Here is a 21,994-nt window from a genome sequence, read left to right on the forward strand (position 1 = left end):
AGTCATTATAGCTGATAGTTACATAGCAACTTTCTTCCAAAGATCCCAAAGTGATCAGGAAAACATATAGGTATCACTTCATCCATGAGCTAAAAGTACAACAGAAGTCAAAACTCTTGTTGACTTCGGTGGGCATTAGATCAGGCACACAATGCACAGCAGTGCCCCCGGGCAGAAAGCAAAGAGTAAACTTCCCTAGTTGAAACTCGGGGAGAATTTTAGGGAGTCAAAACATAATTATCCAATCTGGCTTTTGCCAGGCCCCAGCGTTTACACCCAGTGCTTAATTTTTTAATGAAAGAGGTGTCAAGAATCAAGCAAGTAGGTGCTGGGAGTCAAGCAATATTTTTACTTTTATAACTGAGGCGGCAAGCCCAGAGGTGCCGGGGTTATGAACTGCCAAGCCTAGAGATGTCGGGGCTCAGCCCTGGCAAAAACTAAGCACTGTTTACACCCCGACTCTTGAAAAAGATTCCAGGGCAATTTTAATAATCATAGGTACTCATGCCTCATCCACATGGCAGTGCCCTTTAGTACCCTGCAGTGAAGTTAATTTGGTAATGATTCAGAGGGAAGGGTGCCACCTGAAGAATGCTCATACCACTTTCTGCAGCACCTTGTTTTTCAGGTCAAAACCCAGTTTAGACTATGAAATTGGTTGATACCACAGTACTGAGCAGCGTGTCTACAAGTTTGGGGTTTGCAGTGAGGGACTTTCAAAGACAGGACGGCAAGTGCTGGAAGTCTGGGACAATACTGAAAAGAAATCTCTCAAAAATTGCAGGCCAAATTTTGCTCTTGATTAGTGTGCTGTAAATCAAAATAACTCCATTCACTTCAGTATAGTTATATCTGACTCAGATCAGAATTTGACCCATTAATCTTCTCTTAATAATTTCTCTTGTTACAATACTCTTTCTTTCTTTCTTCCTTCCTTTCTTTCTAAAATAATTTCAAGGATGTCACTTTTTATTGATTTAGACAGAAGCATTGCTTCCCACATTGTCATATATTCATGAATGGATTGGTGAATTAGCCTCTAATCTCCTCCCCATCTCTCTCCCCAGTTAATAATACTGTGCATTGTAACAGACCTTCCCCACAGCAGGTCCTCCCCCAGCTGTTCATAATTCAGTCTTGTCTAACCTCTGCAAAGCTTTTGTCAATCCTTGTAAAAGATTTACTACTCAATAACTTTTAACAATAATAACCAAACACCCCACTGAAAGACCAACATGAAAAAATTGTCACTGTAGCTCAGTTCAGCAACACACAGGGCGGCTGTCCAAGGAATCAAAAAACCCCAATTACTTTAGACACGTTTATTTTTTGAAAACATCACGGTTACGTCATCCCAGTATTTCAAAAGCGTGGGTGGCTCTTTCCCTCTTCCACAACTTTGTTTTTTTCTTACTGATTTTTAGATTTATAGAAGCTGCTCCTCCTCACCCCATCTTTGGGGGTGTATGCAAAAATGAAGGTCAAAATCACTTAGGCAAAGCTGAAAATCTCTGCCTAAAATAACATGCACTGGGTACCAGAAATGACTATGACTGTCAGGAAGAGAGCTAGAGCTGGTCAGGAGGTTTCCATCTTGAATGATTTTTTGACAGAAAATGCAGTTTCTGCAAAACTGAAATTTTCCACATGATAATTTTGATTTGCCAATTTTGTTTCAATATTCCATTGTTATAACCAAAAAGAATCAAAGCGCTATGGCCTGTGCTATACCAAATGATCACAATGGTCCCTTTTGGCCTTGGAATCTATGAGGGAAATACAATTTTAAGATAAACATATCAAACACTGAATTAGACCTAGCTAGACTCCGCATTTTACATCCAACGATACCTGTGTCCAAGCTCATGTGCAATAGTGAATGCCAAAGGCAGCCCAGAATCTTCATTAATATTACAGCTCCGGTGAGGTTGGCACATACCAGACAGATGAGACAAACCTAAGGTTTCACAAGGACGATTCATGCCAGCACAGATGTCCTTTCTGTAAACACAGTGAAGACTTGTAGGTAAGAGTTTAAAACTGCATATAATGCTGCTCACAATGGACAGTAAACCTCCATGTCATCATATATTTGTGGTCCATTTGAATTTTAAGCAAAAGACAGTATGTCTAACATTTATACCACTATGTAGGATTTATTATTTATTAGTAAATATTTATATTGTGGTCATGCCCAAGTATCCCAGTCAGGATTGGGGCCCACTTGCGGCAGGCACTGTACCAATAAAGAAAAGAGACATCCCTGCACTGAAGGCCTCACAATCTCAGGACACAGACAAAAGGCAAGGGATGGGGATACAACAGACATGCAAATGAATATGGTAAAAAATCGGCATTGCTTAATTAGTTACCTGGATTGCAGTTGTTTGGTTGCCTTTTAATTGGGGATACCGCTAGGGGAGGAAGAGAGTAGGAAAAGGAAAGAAGGGGAAGAAAAAAAGCTGCAGTTTGTCATATGTGTAGCTATGCTCATCAGGCTGAGATTTGTAGGGCTCATTGCAGAGGCGATTCTTACGGAGGGATCTGAAGGAGAATAAAGTAGTGGTTGTTCAGATTTTATCAGAGAGTTTTTCCAAGGCAGGGAGCATCAGCCACAGCACGTTGGTGTTTGAGAGGCTGACTGGCGGTAGCCAAGGCAGGAAATGCTGGCAGAGTGAAAGTGAGGGTTGACGTCATTTTAAGTTGCTAGATCAGCTTGGCAGCAGGAAGCTAAATTATAAAGGGACTTGAAAGTAAAGACTTGATTGATCGGAAATTATACCATTTTTTCCAGGCAAGCAGTGTGCAAATCCTTGCTCTTGGCTCCAAAAATTCAGCTATTGTGGAGCAGAGTTCTCCATTTGATGCCGAGGAAAAAACAGAATGTGCACATCTGAGATTCAGAACAGTGAAGATAAATCTTCCTTCCCTGCTCATTTTCCACATCCTTGAGATCTTCTGCACCAATCGGTTTGTATAGAGTTCCTCCCGACTAACAGATGAAGACTGCATAACTAAGTCCTTTGATGATATTATATCCCTCTCTTTATGGGTATGTCTACACTGGAGCTGGAAGGTGCAAATGATAGGAGAGGGTAGCCACTCTGAGTACAATTCCATCTGAGATTGTAGGTATGTACTTGGGCAGCTAGCCCCTCCCACCGCTCACACCAACATGGCTAAACTTCTGTTTTTAGCACACACAGCCTGATTAAGCCAGCATGAGTATATCTACTCCAACTGGAAATTATACCTTCCAGCTCCAGTTTAGGCACATCCTAATTGGAAGTGAGCATGGGACCATTATGAAGGGAGTATTATCCCAGTCTCCTCTTAGACAAGGACAATACCTTATTTTTTGCAATACATGGTTAAAAATCCCTACCTTTTGGAAATGCAGGAGAACATGACAACTGAATAATAAAGGTGCTGGGAATGCTCTATGGAATACTGTCTCTTGTAGCATCCAGGATCCACTTATCTGTTTACTCTAGGCCCATGCAATGAAGAAATCTTTAAATAATATAATATATGGAGATATACCTATCTCATAGAGCTGAAAGGTCATTGAGTCAAGTCCCCTGCCTTCACTAGCAGGACCAAGTACTGGTTTTGCTCCAGATCCCTAAGTGGCCCCCTTAAGGATTGAACTTACAACCCTGGGTTTAGCAGGCTAATGCTCAAACCACTGAGCTATCGCTCCCCCTCTGATGGCATTCTATGCATGGCTCTGTGGATCTTCATGGTGGATTATTTGAAGTTTGAGTGGTTCACCCCTGGTAAAGCATCACAGGAAGAGTCATCTTCTAACACTGAACAGGGATTTTTATTAGAATAAGGTGAAAAGTGTGATCCCTAAATCACTCCACTGTAGGCTTTCTGCTTAGAATTTTCCCCAGGTCTCTTATTGCCTGGATTCCTGTTATAGCTTTTGGAAAAAAGTGTTCACAAAAACTAATTAATCTGCATAAGACAATTTCACCTGGAGCACAGCACAGGGCCCACGGGTGGTCGGCAGTTGCAGCAGCAAGCCACAGCAGGTGGCTGAACACCTTGTAGGCGTCTAAGATCTGCTCTATTTTTTCCTTTGTTCAGGCCCTGTTCTCAGTCAACAGGAGATCACTGATGCTCCCTGGCTAGAGATAAACAACTGAGCTCGGTAAACCAGTAAACTCCTTAGCCAAAAGACTTAGTTATTCTATCTTCATCTATCTGGACTAGTACAAGAGATCAGAGAGAGAACAGAAAGGTTACTCCCCCAGTGCAGTAACTGTAGTTCCTTGAGCTATGGGTGCTGTGCTACCCACCCTCCTTCCCTTCTGCTTTGGAGTTTCCTTCTGAAGCTTGCAAGTGGGGAAGGAACTGAGGGAGGGTGGCCCATGCAGCCTGATATAGCCTCGGTGCAGGGTACGAGAGTATCAGCCACACATGCACAGACCGAATGGACACTGCTAATGAAAATCTCTGATCGAAGGCACGCGGAGCACATGCGTACCTGATGTGGAGCACCAATAGGGATGTGACTCAAAGAAGATATTTGTTTTTACTCTGGATATGAAGAGGAACAGTACTAACCCAGAGGTATGCAACCTACAATGGAGAGAAATAGCAAGTAATCACCTCTCAACCTGTGCAGTGTCCATGTGTGGCGTCCTCTGGGACAGGGCAGTTTTCATTCCCTAGGTTCCGTCAGAGGGTGTGTGTGTGTGTGTGTGTGTGTGTGTATGTGTGTGTATGTGTGTGAGAGAGAGAGAGAGAGAGAGAGAGTTAGGATATTATATAAAGCCAGTTCATTTTGGCAGATCTACCATTAACCGTTTTGGAGACATCTTCTTTTGTTCTAGTTTTTTGTATGTATTGATTCATTTCCTTCCTTATTCTGTATGTCAGTTAGGAACTGTTACTTTGGGTATGTCTACACAGAAAAAAAAAAAAACCAATCAAACAAAAAATCCAGTGGCAGCAAGTCTCAGAGTTCAGGTCAACTAACTCGGGCTTGTGCTGCAGGGCTAAAAATAGCAGCCTAGCCATTTGGGCTCAGGCTGAAGCTCGGGGTCTGCGACCCTTCCTCCTCACCAGGGTTCACAGCCCAGGCTCCAGCTTCAGCCCGAATGTCAATACTGCTATTTTTAGCCCCGCAACATGAGTCCCACAAGCCTGTATAGACGTACCCTTTTTTTTTTTTTTTTTTTTTTTGATGGACTGATTAAGCGAAGGACGATTGTTTTTGCTCCTAAGCCAAATCCTTTCATTTTGGTTGGTGGTCAGTGCAAGCTGACTGGAGCTTTAGTTTTCCTTTTGAAAGTTTTGCATTGGTTTTATTGTGTGGTGCTTAGGGGCCAAATCAAATAAAATATATTAAGTAAATGAAGCAAGTAATGTGTTAGTAACACACACACACACACACACAAAATATATATATATATAAAAACCTGCAAACGGCATCATAGATTGCTGATAATTATGGTAGTAGTCAAGAAACTGCAATTACCATCACTTGCATCATTGTTATAAAAGTCACAGACAAGAGCGTACCGTAACTTTGTTACAAACAGCAATGTGCAGCATCAAAAACATTGAGTTTGTTTTTGGATGTATCGGAGAAAGGCTGGCAAAAAAAAAAAGTTGTTTTTCAATAGACAAGGATACTTTCTTTTGTACAACTGGGAAACTAAGGCCCCAATCCTGCAAACACACATGCACACATTTACCTTTAGACAGGTGAGCAGTCCCAGTGAGTTTGCAGGATCAGGCCCTATGTGCTTTGAGAGTATGGACAGTCTTGTTTATAAGGCACTAGAACAGGACTCAAGAAACCTGGGGTCAGTTCCTTGATCTGCCACAGACTTCCTGTGTGATCTTGGGCAAGTCCCTTACTCTCTCAGTGCTTCTGTTTCCCATCTGTGAGGGGTGAGTGGGGGAATACTTTTTTTCCCTCTTACCCTTTGTCTCCCTCGTTTCTTTAAACTGTGAGATCTTAGGGCAGGGACTGTTTTTCACTATTTGTGCAGTGTCTAGCACGATGAGGCCCAGATCTTGGGCTATAGGTGCTACTGTAATACACATAAATCACAATGATAATATATCACATTTACTAAAAATATTCATGGAAAGCAAATTTCAAAGCCACATGCCCAAATATATGTATCAACTGAATTTTTAAACCACATGTGAGAATTTATGCCAGAAGCATTTGTGTGCTTATCCAACTGAAACAATACCACAGGCCTTCTCTGACCAATTGCAACTAAGTAAAACAGCTCAAATAGTGAATACCCACAGGTAGCCAATTGAGAAATATGTTTTCATCTTTATGAACTGTGAAAACAAATTGTTGAATACTTTTGAACGACAAATATATTTGAGGCAATCATGATCTTCTGATGGATATTCAGCAATACAGAGAAAGAGACTAAATCTGTCAGACACAATAACTATTCTGTGAATTATCTGCACAGCTAAAATTGCCCATTGGAAATGTCTGCTTACTCCTCTTTCTATACATAGTGTCTGAGACCCAGAAATATGAATGAAAAGATATTATCAAGACATTTTTGCATGTTTACAATCATTTAGCTAGAAGTCTGAATGTGAACTGTATGACTTTAACAACAAGATAATCCGCTATTGTGAAGTGCAGTTATTTGTTATTGTAGGGTTTTGTAATTAGGGGGCTGCTGATCTACAGGCTGGGCTTTTGGCCCTATTATTTTTTCCGTGAGAAAATAATTGATTGAAGCCATAAACAAAGAGATGGGCCCAAACTGAATACTAACCTCAGCCTTCCCAACCATTGAAGTTTGAGGATGTTTACATTTGGAGCTAATTACAGATTAGATTAGATTAGATTAGATTAGATTAGATTAGATTAGATTAGGGGGGAGAGATAGCTCAGTGGTTTGAGCAGTGGCCTCCTAAATTGAGGATTGTGAGTTCAATCCTTGAGGGGGCCATTTAGGGATCTGGGGCAAAAACAGTACTTGGTCCTGCTAGTGAAGGTAGGGAGCTAGACTCCATGACCTTTCAAGGTCCATTCTATAGGAGACAGGATATCTCCATATTTAAAAAAAAAAAAAAGTTTCCTGGCTGTGACTCATGGTTAATAAAACAGATACAAATAAAACATAATATAGGCTTTGCAAACAGATGTAAGCAACCCTCTACAAGGTACAGTGGGTCAGTTTTGGCACCTTCCAGCCTTAACAGTGTGCTTTTATATAACAGCTCAAAATTCAACCTGTACTAGCAGCTGATATACTCATCAAAGAAAGTTATTTTTGTATTAAAACTGTCCTTCAGAAATGACATGTTTTCATCAGGAACAACAGTATATGGGGAAGTGTCTGTGTTGGTGGGGGGAGGGGTGACTAAAGGAGCCTATTAGCCTATAAACATGTTCTCAGTGAAAGAAATATAAATAAAAATAATATTTGGCAGCTCCTCTCCAGGGTTGTGACCATACCTAGTTAAAAGTACAGCTACATCGTGATGTATTGGGTTGACATCATTTTTGGGATTGATGCTTTTCTGCCATTTGCAGAAGCTGGCTAATGTCTTGTCTGCATGATGAACTATTTTCAAGCCTCGCTAAAGAAAAAAAGAAGAAAATATTATTATAAAGACTGCATTATATTGCCAGAGCACAGCAGCAACATTAATTATCAGGCTCACTAAAGTCATTGACTGTTTATGCTTTTGCCCAAAGCTAGAAACATCATTAGGAGCAATGACAGTTATTTGTGTAATATCCCAAGTATTAAGTTAAAACTTTGTCATTTTTGCAGCTAGTGTAACTAGAGAAAAAGTATATCAAAGGAGGAAATTAGCATTTTTGGGAAGAAGCCTTCATAAAATGAAACTAACAATTGCATTTTTCAAACAACAATATTTTATTTTCCTCTTGGAAGCTAGTATTCTTCCTAACATAAAGAAGATTAAAATTAATTTGCAAGTAACTTGGAGAAAGCTACCTTCCATCATGTTTATCACCTTTAATGCAACATGAACAATCTCATGATGAGGTAACATTTTATGCTTTCATGGGTACATTTCCTTCACTCCATTTTTTTAAAAGCTGAAAAAGATGGACAACAGTCATCTTATGATCAGAGAGAACAAACACAAGTTGAAGAAGAAAAAACATTTTGCAGTGCAAAATAAGTGCTACCAAAAACATATTTCCCTCTTCTGTGGTTTTGCCACTTACTCTGCCTCACTCCTAGTATATTATTATTTAGGGTAAAGTTTTCCAAAGCACTGAAGTGCCGTAAGCAGCTACATCCCTTTTTCAAAGGTGCATTAGGCACTTAGGGGCCCAAGTCTCATTGAAAGTCAATGAGTACTTAAAACCCTAAGTGTTTAAAATCAGTTTTGAAAATGGGCTTTAGGTGCTTTTGAAAATTTTACCCTTGATAACCTTACCCATAGCTGGATAAATTAGGCTCCTATTTTACAAATTATTTTCACCTGTGCAGGCACTAGCTCTCATGTGGAGACCAATTGACTTCAACAGCCCAGGCGTCCACCTGGTTTAGGATTAGGACCTTTGATCATAAATCCCTTTGGACAGAGACCTTATTTTAAGGCTATCTCCACAGAAGGCCTTGCACAATTATGGTGCTATGAAAAGAACCATTAAGCTATAATAATCAGCATTCATTTAGGGGGCGGTTACAGCATTTATGAGACATGGAACATGCAATCACCTACGTGTGGTTGTTCACAACAATGAACATTTTATCAGTCACTGTTTCTCTGAGTTTTGAAAAGGAGCTTATGGGAAAAATAACCTGTCTTGCAGGCGTACAATAGTAGACCTGCTACTTCAGAGAGCTCCACAGGCAGCTGCTCTGTGCTTTATGAATATGCTATGTGATTAGGCTGTGGATGGTTCATTTGAGCATCCTGTACGTTTGAATCTCTGCTCCGCAGCAAGCCTCCTCAGTCTTTGAAAGACCTCTTCTGGTGCCGAAGAGTTTCCCCCTCACACACAATTATCCTAATATTTGAACATTTTAACTGAATTTCCTTTTGGGAGTTTATGCACAAACACCTGTAGTTATGAGCTGAACAATGTACCATTTAGAGCAGCAGTTAGCTTTGAAACAGCTGTGCCAGAGTCAATAGATTAACAGAGGAATGAACAAAACATTTTAAACAAGCAACCCTCTTCCCACACACAGTGGATGCATTCATTACGCTCTTTAGTGTTAATCTAAATACCCTACCAAAATCTCTCTTCAGTGCACTGCGTGCCCAACTTTCTTCATTGCAATCTTGGGGGAAACAAAATCTCACCTCTTCCTCTTCAAGAAGAATAAGGCGGACGAGCACGATGTGGATTGCATTGCCAATGCTTGGATCATGGAACAATCCTGTGACCTGTGTCAGAGCCAGGAGGTCTGAAATTAATTGATTCCTCTACAGCAAGACAGAACTTTAGAGAGGAAATATGCAGGTTATTTCAAGCAGACTGCCCTCTTTGTTTTTTTCCCCTCCTACATATTATTGACAGAAGGTTCACTTCACATTCTGAAATGTAATAACCATGATGAACTACTGCAGAGGGCTGCCCAGTCAAATGAATAAAAATTCAGCAATTAACAGACGTTATTAAAATGTTATGCAGCAAAATTTACAATCCATTAAAAAAATTATTTTAAGTTCATTTTTCTCATTTAGGGTCCATCCACTATTGTGCTCCCTGTGTAGTCGTTTACATCAGTGCAAGATAGGTGTAAAACACTGCCAGTGCACAATGGTAGCATTTTACATCCACTTTGTACTGGTGTGAATGACTATCAAAGGTTCAGGGCAACAGCAAATGAGGCATTTATTGTTGAGTTCTGTAGAAAGGATTTGGCTGGCCAAAGGGAAAAGAGGAAGTCAATACTAGGCAAATAGAAGGGAGTTGAAAAATAAATACAGTGGTATCATCAGCATAAAAGTGGAAGCTAAGGGTTTGTCTTCACTACTGGCTAAATCAGCACTGCTGCAATCGATGCAGTGGGGATTGATTTAGTGGGCCTAGTGAAGACAGGATAAATCAAAGGCAGAGTACTCTCCTATCCACTTCAGTACTCCACCTTCTCAAGAGGCGGGAGAGTGGTGTAGACACTGCTGTAAAATCGATCTAAGTTGCTTTGACTTAATTTACATAACTTACAGAGGGTCCTGTGGCACCTTTGAGACTAACAGAAGTACTGGGAGCATAAGCTTTCGTGGGTAAGAACCTCACTTCTTCAGATGCAAGTAATGGAAATCTCCAGAGGCAGGTATATATCAGTGAGGAGATAACGAGGTTAGTTCAATCAGGGAGGGTGAGGTGCTCTGCTAGCAGTTGAGGTGTGAACACCAAGGGAGGAGAAACTGTTTCTGTAGTTGGATAGCCATTCACAGTCTTTGTTTAATCCTGATCCGATGGTGTCAAATTTGCAAATGAACTGGAGCTCAGCAGTTTCTCTTTGGAGTCTGGTCCTGAAGTTTTTTTGCTGTAAGATGGCTACCTTAACATCTGCTATTGTGTGGCCAGGGAGGTTGAAGTGTTCTCCTACAGGTTTTTGTATATTGCCATTCCTGATATCTGACTTGTGTCCATTTATCCTCTTGCGTAGTGACTGTCCAGTTTGGCCAATGTACATAGCAGAGGGGCATTGCTGGCATATGATGGCATATATAACATTGGTGGACGTGCAGGTGAATGAGCCGGTGATGTTGTAGCTGATCTGGTTAGGTCCAGTGATGGTGTTGCTGGTGTAGATATGTGGGCAGAGTTGGCATCGAGGTTTGTTGCATGGGTTGGACTCCACATGGACTCCTCCTGAGGGTTGAAATGACAGTCTGGACCTATACATAGAATGCTTCCGCCGACGTGCACAGGCAGAAATTGTGGAAAAACAACATCGCTTGCCTCATAACCTAAGTCGTGCAGAACGCAATGCCATCCACAGCCTCAGAAACCATCCTGACATTATCATCAAAGAGGCTGATAAAGGAGGTGCTGTTGTCATCATGAACAGGTCTGACTACCAGAAGGAGGCTGCCAGACAACTCTCCAATACCAAATTCTACAGGCCGCTTTCCTCAGATCCCACTGAGGAATACACTAAGAAACTGCACCATCTACTCAGGACACTCCCTACACTAACACAGGAACAAATCAACATACCCTTAGAGCCCCGACCGGGGTTATTCTATCTACTACCTAAGATCCACAAACCTGGAAATCCTGGACGCCCCATCATCTCGGGCATTGGCACTCTCACTGAAGGACTGTCTGGATATGTGGACTCCCTACTCAGACCCTACGCCACCAGCACTCCCAGCTATCTCCGTGACACCACAGATTTCCTGAGAAAACTACAATGCATTGGTGACCTCCCAGAAAACACCATCCTAGCCACCATGGATGTAGAGGCTCTCTACACAAACATCCCACATACAGATGGAATACAAGCTGTCAGGAACAGTATCCCTGATGATGACACAGCACAACTTATTGCTGAGCTCTGTGACTTTATCCTCACGCACAATTATTTCAAATTTGGTGACAATATATACCTCCAGACCAGTGGCACCGCTATGGGCACCCGCATGGCCCCACAATATGCCAACATTTTTATGGCTGACCTGGAACAACGCTTCCTCAGCTCTCGTCCACTCATGCCCCTTCTCTACCTACGCTATATTGATGACATCTTCATCATCTGGACCCATGGGAAGGAGACCCTGGAAGAATTCCACCATGCTTTCAACAGCTTCCACCCCACCATCAACCTCAGCCTGGACCAATCTACACGGGAGGTCCACTTCCTGGACACCACCGTACAAATAAGCGATGGCCACATTAATACCACCCTATACTGAAAACCCACCGACCGCTACGCCTACCTTCATGCCTCCAGCTTCCACCCCGGTCACACCACACGATCCATCGTCTACAGCCAAGCACTGAGGTACAATCGCATCTGCTCCAACCCCTCAGACAGAGACCAACACCTACAAGATCTTCACCAAGCATTCTCAAAACTACGATACCCACACAAGGAAATAAAGAAACAAATCAACAGAGCCAGACGTGTACCCAGAAGCCTCCTGCTACAAGACAGGCCCAGAAGAGAAACCAACAGAACTCCACTGGCCATCACCTACAGTCCTCAGCTTAAACCTCTCCAACGCATCATCAGTGATCTACAACCCATCCTGGACAATGATCCCTCACTTTCACAGACCTTGGGAGGCAGGCCAGTCCTCGCCCACAGACAACCTGCCAACCTTAAGCATATTCTCACCAGCAACCACGCACCGCACCATAACAACTCTAACTCAGGAACCAACCCATGCAACAAACCTCGATGCCAACTCTGCCCACATATCTACACCAGCAACACCATCACTGGACCTAACCAGATCAGCTACAACATCACCGGCTCATTCACCTGCACGTCCACCAATGTTATATATGCCATCATATGCCAGCAATGCCCCTCTGCTATGTACATTGGCCAAACTGGACAGTCACTACGCAAGAGGATAAATGGACACAAGTCAGATATCAGGAATGGCAATATACAAAAACCTGTAGGAGAACACTTCAACCTCCCTGGCCACACAATAGCAGATGTTAAGGTAGCCATCTTACAGCAAAAAAACTTCAGGACCAGACTCCAAAGAGAAACTGCTGAGCTCCAGTTCATTTGCAAATTTGACACCATCAGATCAGGATTAAACAAAGACTGTGAATGGCTATCCAACTACAGAAACAGTTTCTCCTCCCTTGGTGTTCACACCTCAACTGCTAGCAGAGCACCTCACCCTCCCTGATTGAACTAACCTCGTTATCTCCACACTGATATATACCTGCCTCTGGAGATTTCCATTACTTGCATCTGAAGAAGTGAGGTTCTTACCCACGAAAGCTTATGCTCCCAGTACTTCTGTTAGTCTCAAAGGTGCCACAGGACCCTCTGTTGCTTTTTACAGATTCAGACTAACACGGCTACTCCTCTGATACATAACTTACGTAACTTAACTAGCATAACTTAGATCGCTTTACCTCATTAGTGTAGAGCAGACCTGAGACTAAAGGTAAAATGACAGATGGAGCAGTTAGACTAAAAAATAAAGGGCCCAGCATTGAACTCCGAGTCCTCATGCCCCAAATGATGGTGTCAATGTGTGTGCGATTAGACAGGCTGCTTCTCAAGAGCATTACTCGTAAAAGGAAGAGATGGGGGGGGGGGCAGCAGGAACAAAGCTGACACTTAAGCCTGGTCTATATCTAAAATTTAGGTTGACCTCGCTATGTCACTCAGGGGTCCTGAGCACCATAGTTAGATTGACCCAAGTCCCATCATAGATGTGGCTAAATCAAAGGAGGAATTCTTCTGTCAACCAAGCTACCGTTGGTTGGGGAGACGGATTATCTACATAGATAGGAAAACCATTCCATCAATCTAGGAAGTGTACACACTATGGCTGCAGTGCTGTAGTGGCTGTAGTATATGCCCTTAGTCACAATCTGCCAGAGGAAGTCATTTTCCCCCTCAGCTGGGAAGGGTTGCATCTGTTGTTTGAAATGAGCTTCATTGTGAGTACAAAAATTGATCAGTTACATTGTGCTCTGTAAACAGTTACTCCAAGACAATACAGTATTGATGGCTACAATGAAAGACAATTTCAAGACTTCTGTGTGAATCCATTGCAGATGTGTCCCATTAGTGCAAATTATATAAACAAAAACCTAGGAGACATCTGAATTGCATTAGCTGAATACTGTAGGATGGAAAAAAAATATTGTGCTGGCTCTTAATTCTTCAGAAATCTCTCAACTGAAAGATAATTGTTTAAGTATTTTGCACTCATTAGCAGCTGTTCCTAGTGGGGGATGGTTAGTCTAACTAAGTCTCAGTCACACAAAGGAATATTGAAATATTATGTACTTATGTTTTTTTTCAGTGCATGTCAGATTTTTTCTGGGGATATTAATACAGTTCAGAACATAAATATTCGTGAAACAAAGGATTTTACATAAGAACATAAGAATGGCCATACTGGGTTAGACCAAAGGTCCATCTAGCCAAGTATCCTGCCTTTTGACAGTGACCAATGCCAGGTGCCCCAGAGGGAATGGTAATCAAAACAGGTAATCATCAAGTGATCCATCCCCTGTCGCCCACTCCCAGCTTCTGGCAAACAGAGGCTAAGGACACATCCCTGTCCATCCTGGCTAATAGCCATTGATAGACCTTTTTTTTTTTAACCCTGTTATAGTCTTGGCCTTCACAGCATCCTCTGGCAAGGAGTTCCACAAGTTGACTATGCACTGTTTGAAAAAATACTTCCTTTTGTTTGTTTTAAACCTGCTGCCTATTAATTTCATTTGGTGATCCCTAGTTATATTATGAGAATGTGTAAATAACACTCCCTTATTTACTTTCTCCACACCAGTCATGATTTTATAGACCTCTATCATATCCCCCCTTAGTCATCTCTTTTCCAAGCTGAAAAGTCCCAGTTTTATTAATCTCTCCTCATATGGCAGCTGTACCATACCCCTAATCATTTTTGTTGCCCTTTTCTGAACCTCTTCAATTCCAATATATCTTTTTTGAGATGGGGTGACCACATCTGCACGCAGTATTCAAGATGTGGGCATACCATGGCTATATATAGACACAATATGATATTTTCTGTCTTATTATCTATCCCTTTATTAATGATTCCCAACATTCTGTTCGCTTTTTTGACTGCCACTGCACATTGAATGGATGTTTTCAGAGAACATGAAAACACAATGACTCCAAGATCTCTTTCGTGAGTGGTAACAGCCAAATTAGACACCATCATTTTATATGTATAGTTAGGATTATGTTTTCCAATGTGCATTGCTTTGCATTTATCAACACTGAATTTCATCTGCCATTTTGTTGCCCAGTCACACAGTTCTGAGAGATCCTTTTGTAGCTCTTTGCAGTCTGCCTGGAACTTAACTATCTTGAGCAATTTTGTATCATCTGCACATTTTGCCACCTCACTGTTTACCCCTTTTCCCAGATCATTTATGAATGTGTTGAATAGGACTGGGCCCAGTACAGAACCCTGGGGGGGACACCCAGTATTTACCTCTCTCCATTCTGAAAACTGGCCATTTATTCCTACCCTTTGTTTCCTATCTTTTAACCAGTTACCAATCCATGAGAGGACCTTCCCTCTTATTCCATGATAGCTTACTTTGCTTAAGAGCCTTCGGTGAAGGACCTTGTCAAAGGCTTTCTGAAAATCTAAGTACACTATATCCACTGGATCCCTCTTGTCCACATGCTTGTTGACCCCCTCAAAGGATTCTAGTAGATTGGTGAGGCATGATTTCCCTTTACAAAAACCTTGTTGACTCTTCCCCAACAAATTATGTTCATCTATGTGTCTGACAATTTTGTTCTTTACTATACTGTAGTTTCAACCAGCTTGCCCGGTACCGAAGTCAGGCTTACTGGCCTGTAATCGCTATGATCAACTCTGAAGCCCTTTTTAAAAATTGGTGTCACATTAGCTATCCTCCAGTCATTTGATACAGGAGCTGATTTAAATGATAGGTTACAGACTACAGTTAGTAGTTCTGCAATTTCACATTTGAGTTCCTTCAGAACTCTTGGGTGAATACCATTTGATCCTGATGACTTATTACTGTTTAATTTATCAATTTGTTCCAAAACTTCCTCTGACCCCTCTGGGACAGTTCCTCAGATTTGTCACCTAAAAAGAATGGCTCAGGTTTGGGAATCTCCCTCACATCCTCAGCCGTGAAGACCGATGCAAAGAATTCATTTAGTTTCTCTGCAATGGCCTTTTTTGGCCTTCCTAATTATATTTTTACCCTTTATTTGCCAGAGTTTATGATCCTTTCTATTTTCCTCCCTAGGATTTAACTTCCACTTTTTAAAGGATGCCTTTTGCCTCTCACTGCTTCTTTTACTTTGTTGTTTAGCCACAGTGGCACTTTTTTGGTTCTTTTACTACGTCCTACGTGCCGACTCCAGGGGTGCTCCAGCAAAAAAATTGTAGGTGCTGAGCACCCACTGGCAGTCCCTCTACCAGAACCTATCCCTTCCTGCAGCGCCGCCTGCCCGCCAGCGGGCCCCACCGATCAGCACCTCCCCCTCCCTCCCAGTGCCTAAAACCTGCCACGGATCAGCTGTTTGGCAGCGTCAGGACAGGAGGCGCTGGCAGGGGGAGCGAGGGCATAGTGTGCTCGGGGGAAGGGGTGGAACTGGGTGGGAAAGGGGTGGCGCGGAGGTGAGAAGAAGCAGGGCGGGGGTGGGGCCTTAGGGGAAAGAGGTGGAGTGGGGGCGGGGCCAGAGCAGAGCTGGGAAGAGCACCCCCCCACAGATTAGAAACTCACGCCTATGTACTATGTTTTTTTTAATTTGGGGTATACATTTAAGATGAGCCTCTATTATGGTGTCTTTAAAAAGTTTCCATGCGGCTTTCAGGGATTTCACTTTTCGCGCTGTTTAACTAACCTCATTTTTGTGTAGTTCCCCTTTCTGAAATTAAATGCTATAGTGTTAGGCTGCTGTGGTGTTTTCCCCACCACAGGGATGTTAAATTTAATTATATTATGGTCACTATTACCAAGTGATAAGCTATATTCACCTTTTGGACCAAATCCTGTGCTCCACTTAGGACTAAATCAAGAATGGCCTCTCCTCTTGTGGGTTCCAGGACTAGCTATTCCAAGAAGCAGTCATTTAAGATGTCAAGAAACTTTATCTCTGCATCCCATCCTGAGGTGACATGTACCCAGTCAATATGGGGATAGTTGAAATCCCCCATTATTATTGAGTTTTTTACTTTAATCTCTCTAATCTCCCTGAGCATTTCACAGTCACTATCACCATCCTGGTCAGGTGGTCAGTAATATATCCCTACTGCTATATTCTTATTATTAGAGCATGGAATTACTATCCATAGAGATTCTATGGTACACTTTGGTTCATTTAAGATTTTTACTTCATTTGATTCTACGCTTTCTTTCACATATAGTGCCACTCCCCCACCAGCACAACCTGTTCTGTCCTTCCAATTTTGAAGGGGAGAAGGGGGACGAAGGTGAGATTTGATCATTTCTTTAAAGTATTATTGTAACTAGAAATCAAAACCACAGCTCTATCACCCCAGCTTTGAGGGAATCCAGAATCAAACCCCAGATCCAGATTTTGCAACTGGCTGCTGTTGCTATAATGAACCAAACCAAAATGTTGGATCTAAATAACTCTGAAATCTGGATCTGATCTGACTTTTGAGACCCAGTCCAGCTTTACCTTCCTCCCAAACTCCTTTTTCTAACAATAATTAAGGTTCCCATTGACTTTGATGAGAGCAGGACATGAACATCTGATGACAGAATCTGACATGGGGAAGCCTGCTCATTAAGAACTGAAATGAAAATATAGATTTCAGACATAGGCCTGGTCTATGATAGAAAATTAGATCAGTTTAATTACATCGGTCGGGGCTGTGAAAAATCCACACCCTGGAGCCGCGTTATTAAGCCAACCTAAATCCTCATGTAGACAGCGCTAGGCTGACAGAAGAATTCTTCTGGTGACCTATCTACCACTTCTTGTGGAGGTGGATTACCTTCGCCAATGGGAGAACCCTTCCCATTGGTGTAGGTAGTGTCTACACTGAATGCTACAGTGGAGCAGCTGTGCCGCTGAAGCATTTTAAATGTAGACAAGCCCTAAAAGAGACCTTGTACATTGCTTACAAGGAATAGAAGCATAGGTCTTTTCTCATGTCTCATCCCTAAGTATGGGCTACACCATTTTCTATAGATTGGCTGCCCCACTGTGCATGAATGATGTGACAGCTTTGGAGCTGTTCTATATTAATTCAGGAACAATAAATGTTCTGTTGGTCTGATTGTTGTAAGGGACGCTGAGTACAAGGGGTTAATTCAAGCAGGAGCTGGTTGCACTGTGCAGGAAAGACGACAACAGCTTCAGATAGCTACCATTTCATTACACTCAGGGAACAATACTAGACATATTCACTTTGACAGGGTGGCCAAATAGCAAGTATGAAAAATCAGGACAAAGACCCAAATGTCAGGACTTCCCTATAAAATCTGGTCACTATAGGCTGTAAACACTGAAGAACCAAAACGCCAGGGAAGGAAGACAAAGGGCTTCTGAGGGGAAAAAAAGGGACATTCTCAAGGGAGGGGTTGCTAATGAGAAGTGGTGCTCATAGACCTAGAGGTCAGAGGTCTGGAGCAGAGGAACCTCTGCCAAGGGCTGGCAAGCCTCTAGGTAAGATAGTTATGTGGTTAGGCCTCATATTGTTTTAAACTCTCTTTTTTCTGATGCTTTGCTGGGTTCCTACTGTTAAGTTTAAAAACACTTTGTTTTAAGAAAGCTGCCTGGTCACATTTCCCCAAAGGGAGATTTACAGGTGCCTAACCCAGTTGGGCCTGGGACATCCTGGTAGCCAGGATGCAGTAGCTTGGGGACTGAGTGAATTGTGGGATTCCACCTTCAGAAAGGTAAAGGGTTGAGGCCTAACACCTGAGAGATGCTCTCAGAGAGACCAGAAAGGGGTCCTGTAACTGTGACATGTAATATGGGTAATTTCTTTTGACTCTCTCAAACACCAGTGATGAACAGTGTCCATAAACAACCCCAGTTTTCCTTCCTCAAATGCTGTGTAATATGCTATTTACTCTTATGGCTACTACCTAAATACAGTTAGGTAGAGAAGGAAAGGATGCTATGAAACTGAAGAAGTCTCATAACTTCATACATATCTATCATTCACATTAATAGTACCAGTAAAAACATACCTACAGTAATGAAACTGAAGGCCAGATTCTATTACCCTTACTCATAATGAGTAGCACCTTACTCTTCAAGTTGTCCCACTGAAATCAATGGAACTAACTGTAATAATAGTATGAGTAACAGCATCTGTCCCTATGCTTGTAAATCTAAAATGAAAGTCAGGAAATGCAAAAGTTAAGGTATTTATTACCACATTAACATACTGATTATTAAAGTTCACGTGTACCACTTTAGCCACAGCACTGCTGGAGCTAAAGGAGAACTTATTTAGCTGTGAGAAAGCAGCAAGCTATAAAGTCACTTGGACCAGTAAGCAAATGCTGTTATAAGATCCTGTGTTTTACTGTATCGGTTTTAAATCCTACTATATTGTAGCTTCAGGAGTAGCCTGCCTGGAACTGGCTGCCTCTCTGTTGACATAAGAAGATAACACCACAGGAGGTTCATGTCCAGAAGGTTTCCTTGACAATTATAAGGGCTAGACACTTTTTTCCCCCAAGGGAAAACGTAGATGCTGCAGACAAGGGGGTCAGATTAATGCACTGAGGGGGATGGATCTGGGAGTCTGATAGCTGTGGTTTCATTTATGCATTGAGTGAGTGGAGAAGGACGGAGAAGATAATCTCAAATGACTACATAAGGTCAATGCCTAAAGATCCAAAGATGATATTGTAATGCTGGCAGACCAGGTGCCAGCTTATGCCAAGGTCCCAGGCCTCTCTGAATACTGACAAATACATGGGTGAAAACCAGCTTGGCTTACCTATGAGTTAGTATAGTTAAAACAGATATTAGTGATATAAGAATGTGTTTAGTGTCCAGACTTTGTGAAATGCTTGTAGGATGCTGCATGTATTAATTTTACTTACAATGTCTGTATCCCGTGGCATAAAGTTACATTAAGTGTTTGCACTGTAAACCTCTGTCATTGTGTAACAAACTGAACAGGAAAAGATGCATTGATTAAGGTAAAGTGCTCATCCTGTGCACAAAATGGCCCTTTGAAGGCAAATGAGGCATTGTGTGACATCCAAGGGCAGAAACTTTGTTGATTGCATTCCTTAGTCCCTCCATGAAGGGGAAGCATGCGGATGAACTCATCCCATCAGCTTGGATTCTGAGGTGAAGGGGAGAAAAATCCCTGTCAGGGAGGAACTGGAATCTTTATACTGTCTGGATTCCGAGGGGTAAAGATTCCTAAACATAAGCAATAGACTTGGCATGGGTCAGCCCTAAAGGACATGTAGAGCTGGTTATTATGGAAGCTTATTTTACCTTTTTAAATCTAAGACTAACTCATTTGCATGTGTTGTTTCCTGTTTTAACCTTGTGAATAACTCATTTCTTTTCTTAGTTAATAAATCTTTAGTTAGTTTATTACAGGATTGGCTACAGACTTTGTCTTTCGTTTGAGATCTGAGTATAAATGACACAGGGTAAGTGACTGGTCCTTTGGGACTGGGAATAACCTGAATATTGCTTTGATTTTTGGTATAAAATGCCCATCCATCACATAGTCCAGCTTGCCTAGGTGGCAAGATAGACTGGAGTGCCAAGGGGACTGTCTGTGACTCCATGGTATAACTGTTACAGTGTTGGAGGAGTTCACACTCATTAGTGGGTTGGTGAAATCTAATTATAGAACATACCACCAGTTTGGGGCTTTTGCCCTGCTTCTTGACAGTCTGCCCCAAGATCGGCATTCATGGTTGTGAGCTATTTCAGACCGCGTGACAAATATCACAAGATATTTTAACTTTTCTTAAGTCAAATTACATTTTGAAATTTGCTCATTTGGGGATTTATTTGAACTGAGACACATTTTACATTTTTAATTTAGATTTCATTATATGTGGGGAAAAGCTCAATTTGTCTGAACCATTTCCTCTGAGTGTAAAACCCACATGATAATTGTTTTGATTGAGTCTTAATAAAAGCTAGTAAAACTGCACAAATCTCTACACTACACCACTTTCACAATATCAGCAGTGTAAATCAGGAGTAACTCCATTTCTCTTCACAGAGGTTCACCAGTGTACATGAGATCAGAATCAGACCAAATATCTAAGAAATTGCTAAGCAAGCACTGGGACACACCAAGATTTTTATTATTTAAATAAGGGAATTATGTCTAACTGAATAGGGGAATCCCTGAAAATTTACCTCCCTGCTCATACACAGATGGGGAAAGGAATCCATACCATTGATAGTCTAAAGCTCTCGTGTTCTGCTGCATCTAACTGCTCCGTCACATTATGTTAATACTGCTGCCTAGGAACATCAACAATCAGTAGATTGAGAAGGTGCATGACATTCAGAACTGATAATTTCAGTGAAATGAAAGTTCCTGTGTAGTGCACATACGTCATATGGATGTCATGATTCAGCACTGTGTCCGGAAATCACCCTGACTTAAAACCTATAGAGGAAAAGCCCGTCCTGCATGAAATAATAGAGAAGACTTTAGATGAACACATACAAAAATTATTCCTCTTCTTTAAATGACAGACCGTTATTTGGCGATTAACAATGTAATCAAATTTGCTTATATTTATATAATTTATCTAACTGAGAAATAGTTAAATATATCACCTACCATATTTATTATAGTGAGGATGTAGGATTCCACATTGTCACTTCCATGATATTCAATCATCTTACTGTCTGCAACAACCAGCGTCTCCACCCATCGTTCCTTGCTGACAGAACGCCGAGAAATTGTTTTGGCTGCCCTGTGATTTCCTTCCCACCTAACCCGCCGATGCTCTTGTTGTTTGAAAAAGCTGAAGGTATCTGGAATGTTAAAGGGCATTGATTTCATTTTACATGGAGATATTTTTATTGCGCTTCAGGGTCACTTTACATTTTAAATGTTTCATTGTAATACTTACAGAGAAGTCAGAACTCGACAGATTGGATTAAAATCAAATGGATCCAAACTTTACCAAAAAGTCAGGAGTGTTTGGATGCCAGGTATTGATTGTGCCCATCATAGGGATAGAGGCCAGCTGCAAAGTTTGCATCTGGGTATGAACCCTCCCAACATTCAAGAGATTTTGAGGTCTGTCATTTTGTTTCAAGGCCATCTCTAATTACAGCAGTTCTTAGTATAAAATAAAGGGCATATTCTCCCTGTAACATATATGCTCAAT

General features: G+C 41.7%; 1 protein-coding gene across 2 annotated transcripts in view; it reads right to left on the reverse strand.

Moving 5' to 3' along the window:
• The window catches only part of ADAMTS12 (ADAM metallopeptidase with thrombospondin type 1 motif 12), a 282,704-nt gene that overhangs the window by 125,297 nt on the left and 135,413 nt on the right, over positions 1–21,994 (reverse strand). For both annotated transcript variants that reach the window (XM_042860207.2, XM_005312319.4), the window contains exons 4-7: positions 21,439–21,635; positions 9,298–9,381; positions 7,463–7,587; positions 1,852–2,001 (exon numbers count right to left, since the gene is read on the reverse strand). In XM_042860207.2, coding sequence (XP_042716141.2) covers positions 1,852–2,001; positions 7,463–7,587; positions 9,298–9,381; positions 21,439–21,635 — 556 coding nt within the window. The remainder of the gene's footprint in view (positions 1–1,851; positions 2,002–7,462; positions 7,588–9,297; positions 9,382–21,438; positions 21,636–21,994) is intronic.

The sequence above is a fragment of the Chrysemys picta genome, chromosome 6 (assembly GCF_011386835.1).
Source record: "Chrysemys picta bellii isolate R12L10 chromosome 6, ASM1138683v2, whole genome shotgun sequence".
Lineage (NCBI taxonomy): Eukaryota > Metazoa > Chordata > Testudines > Emydidae > Chrysemys > Chrysemys picta.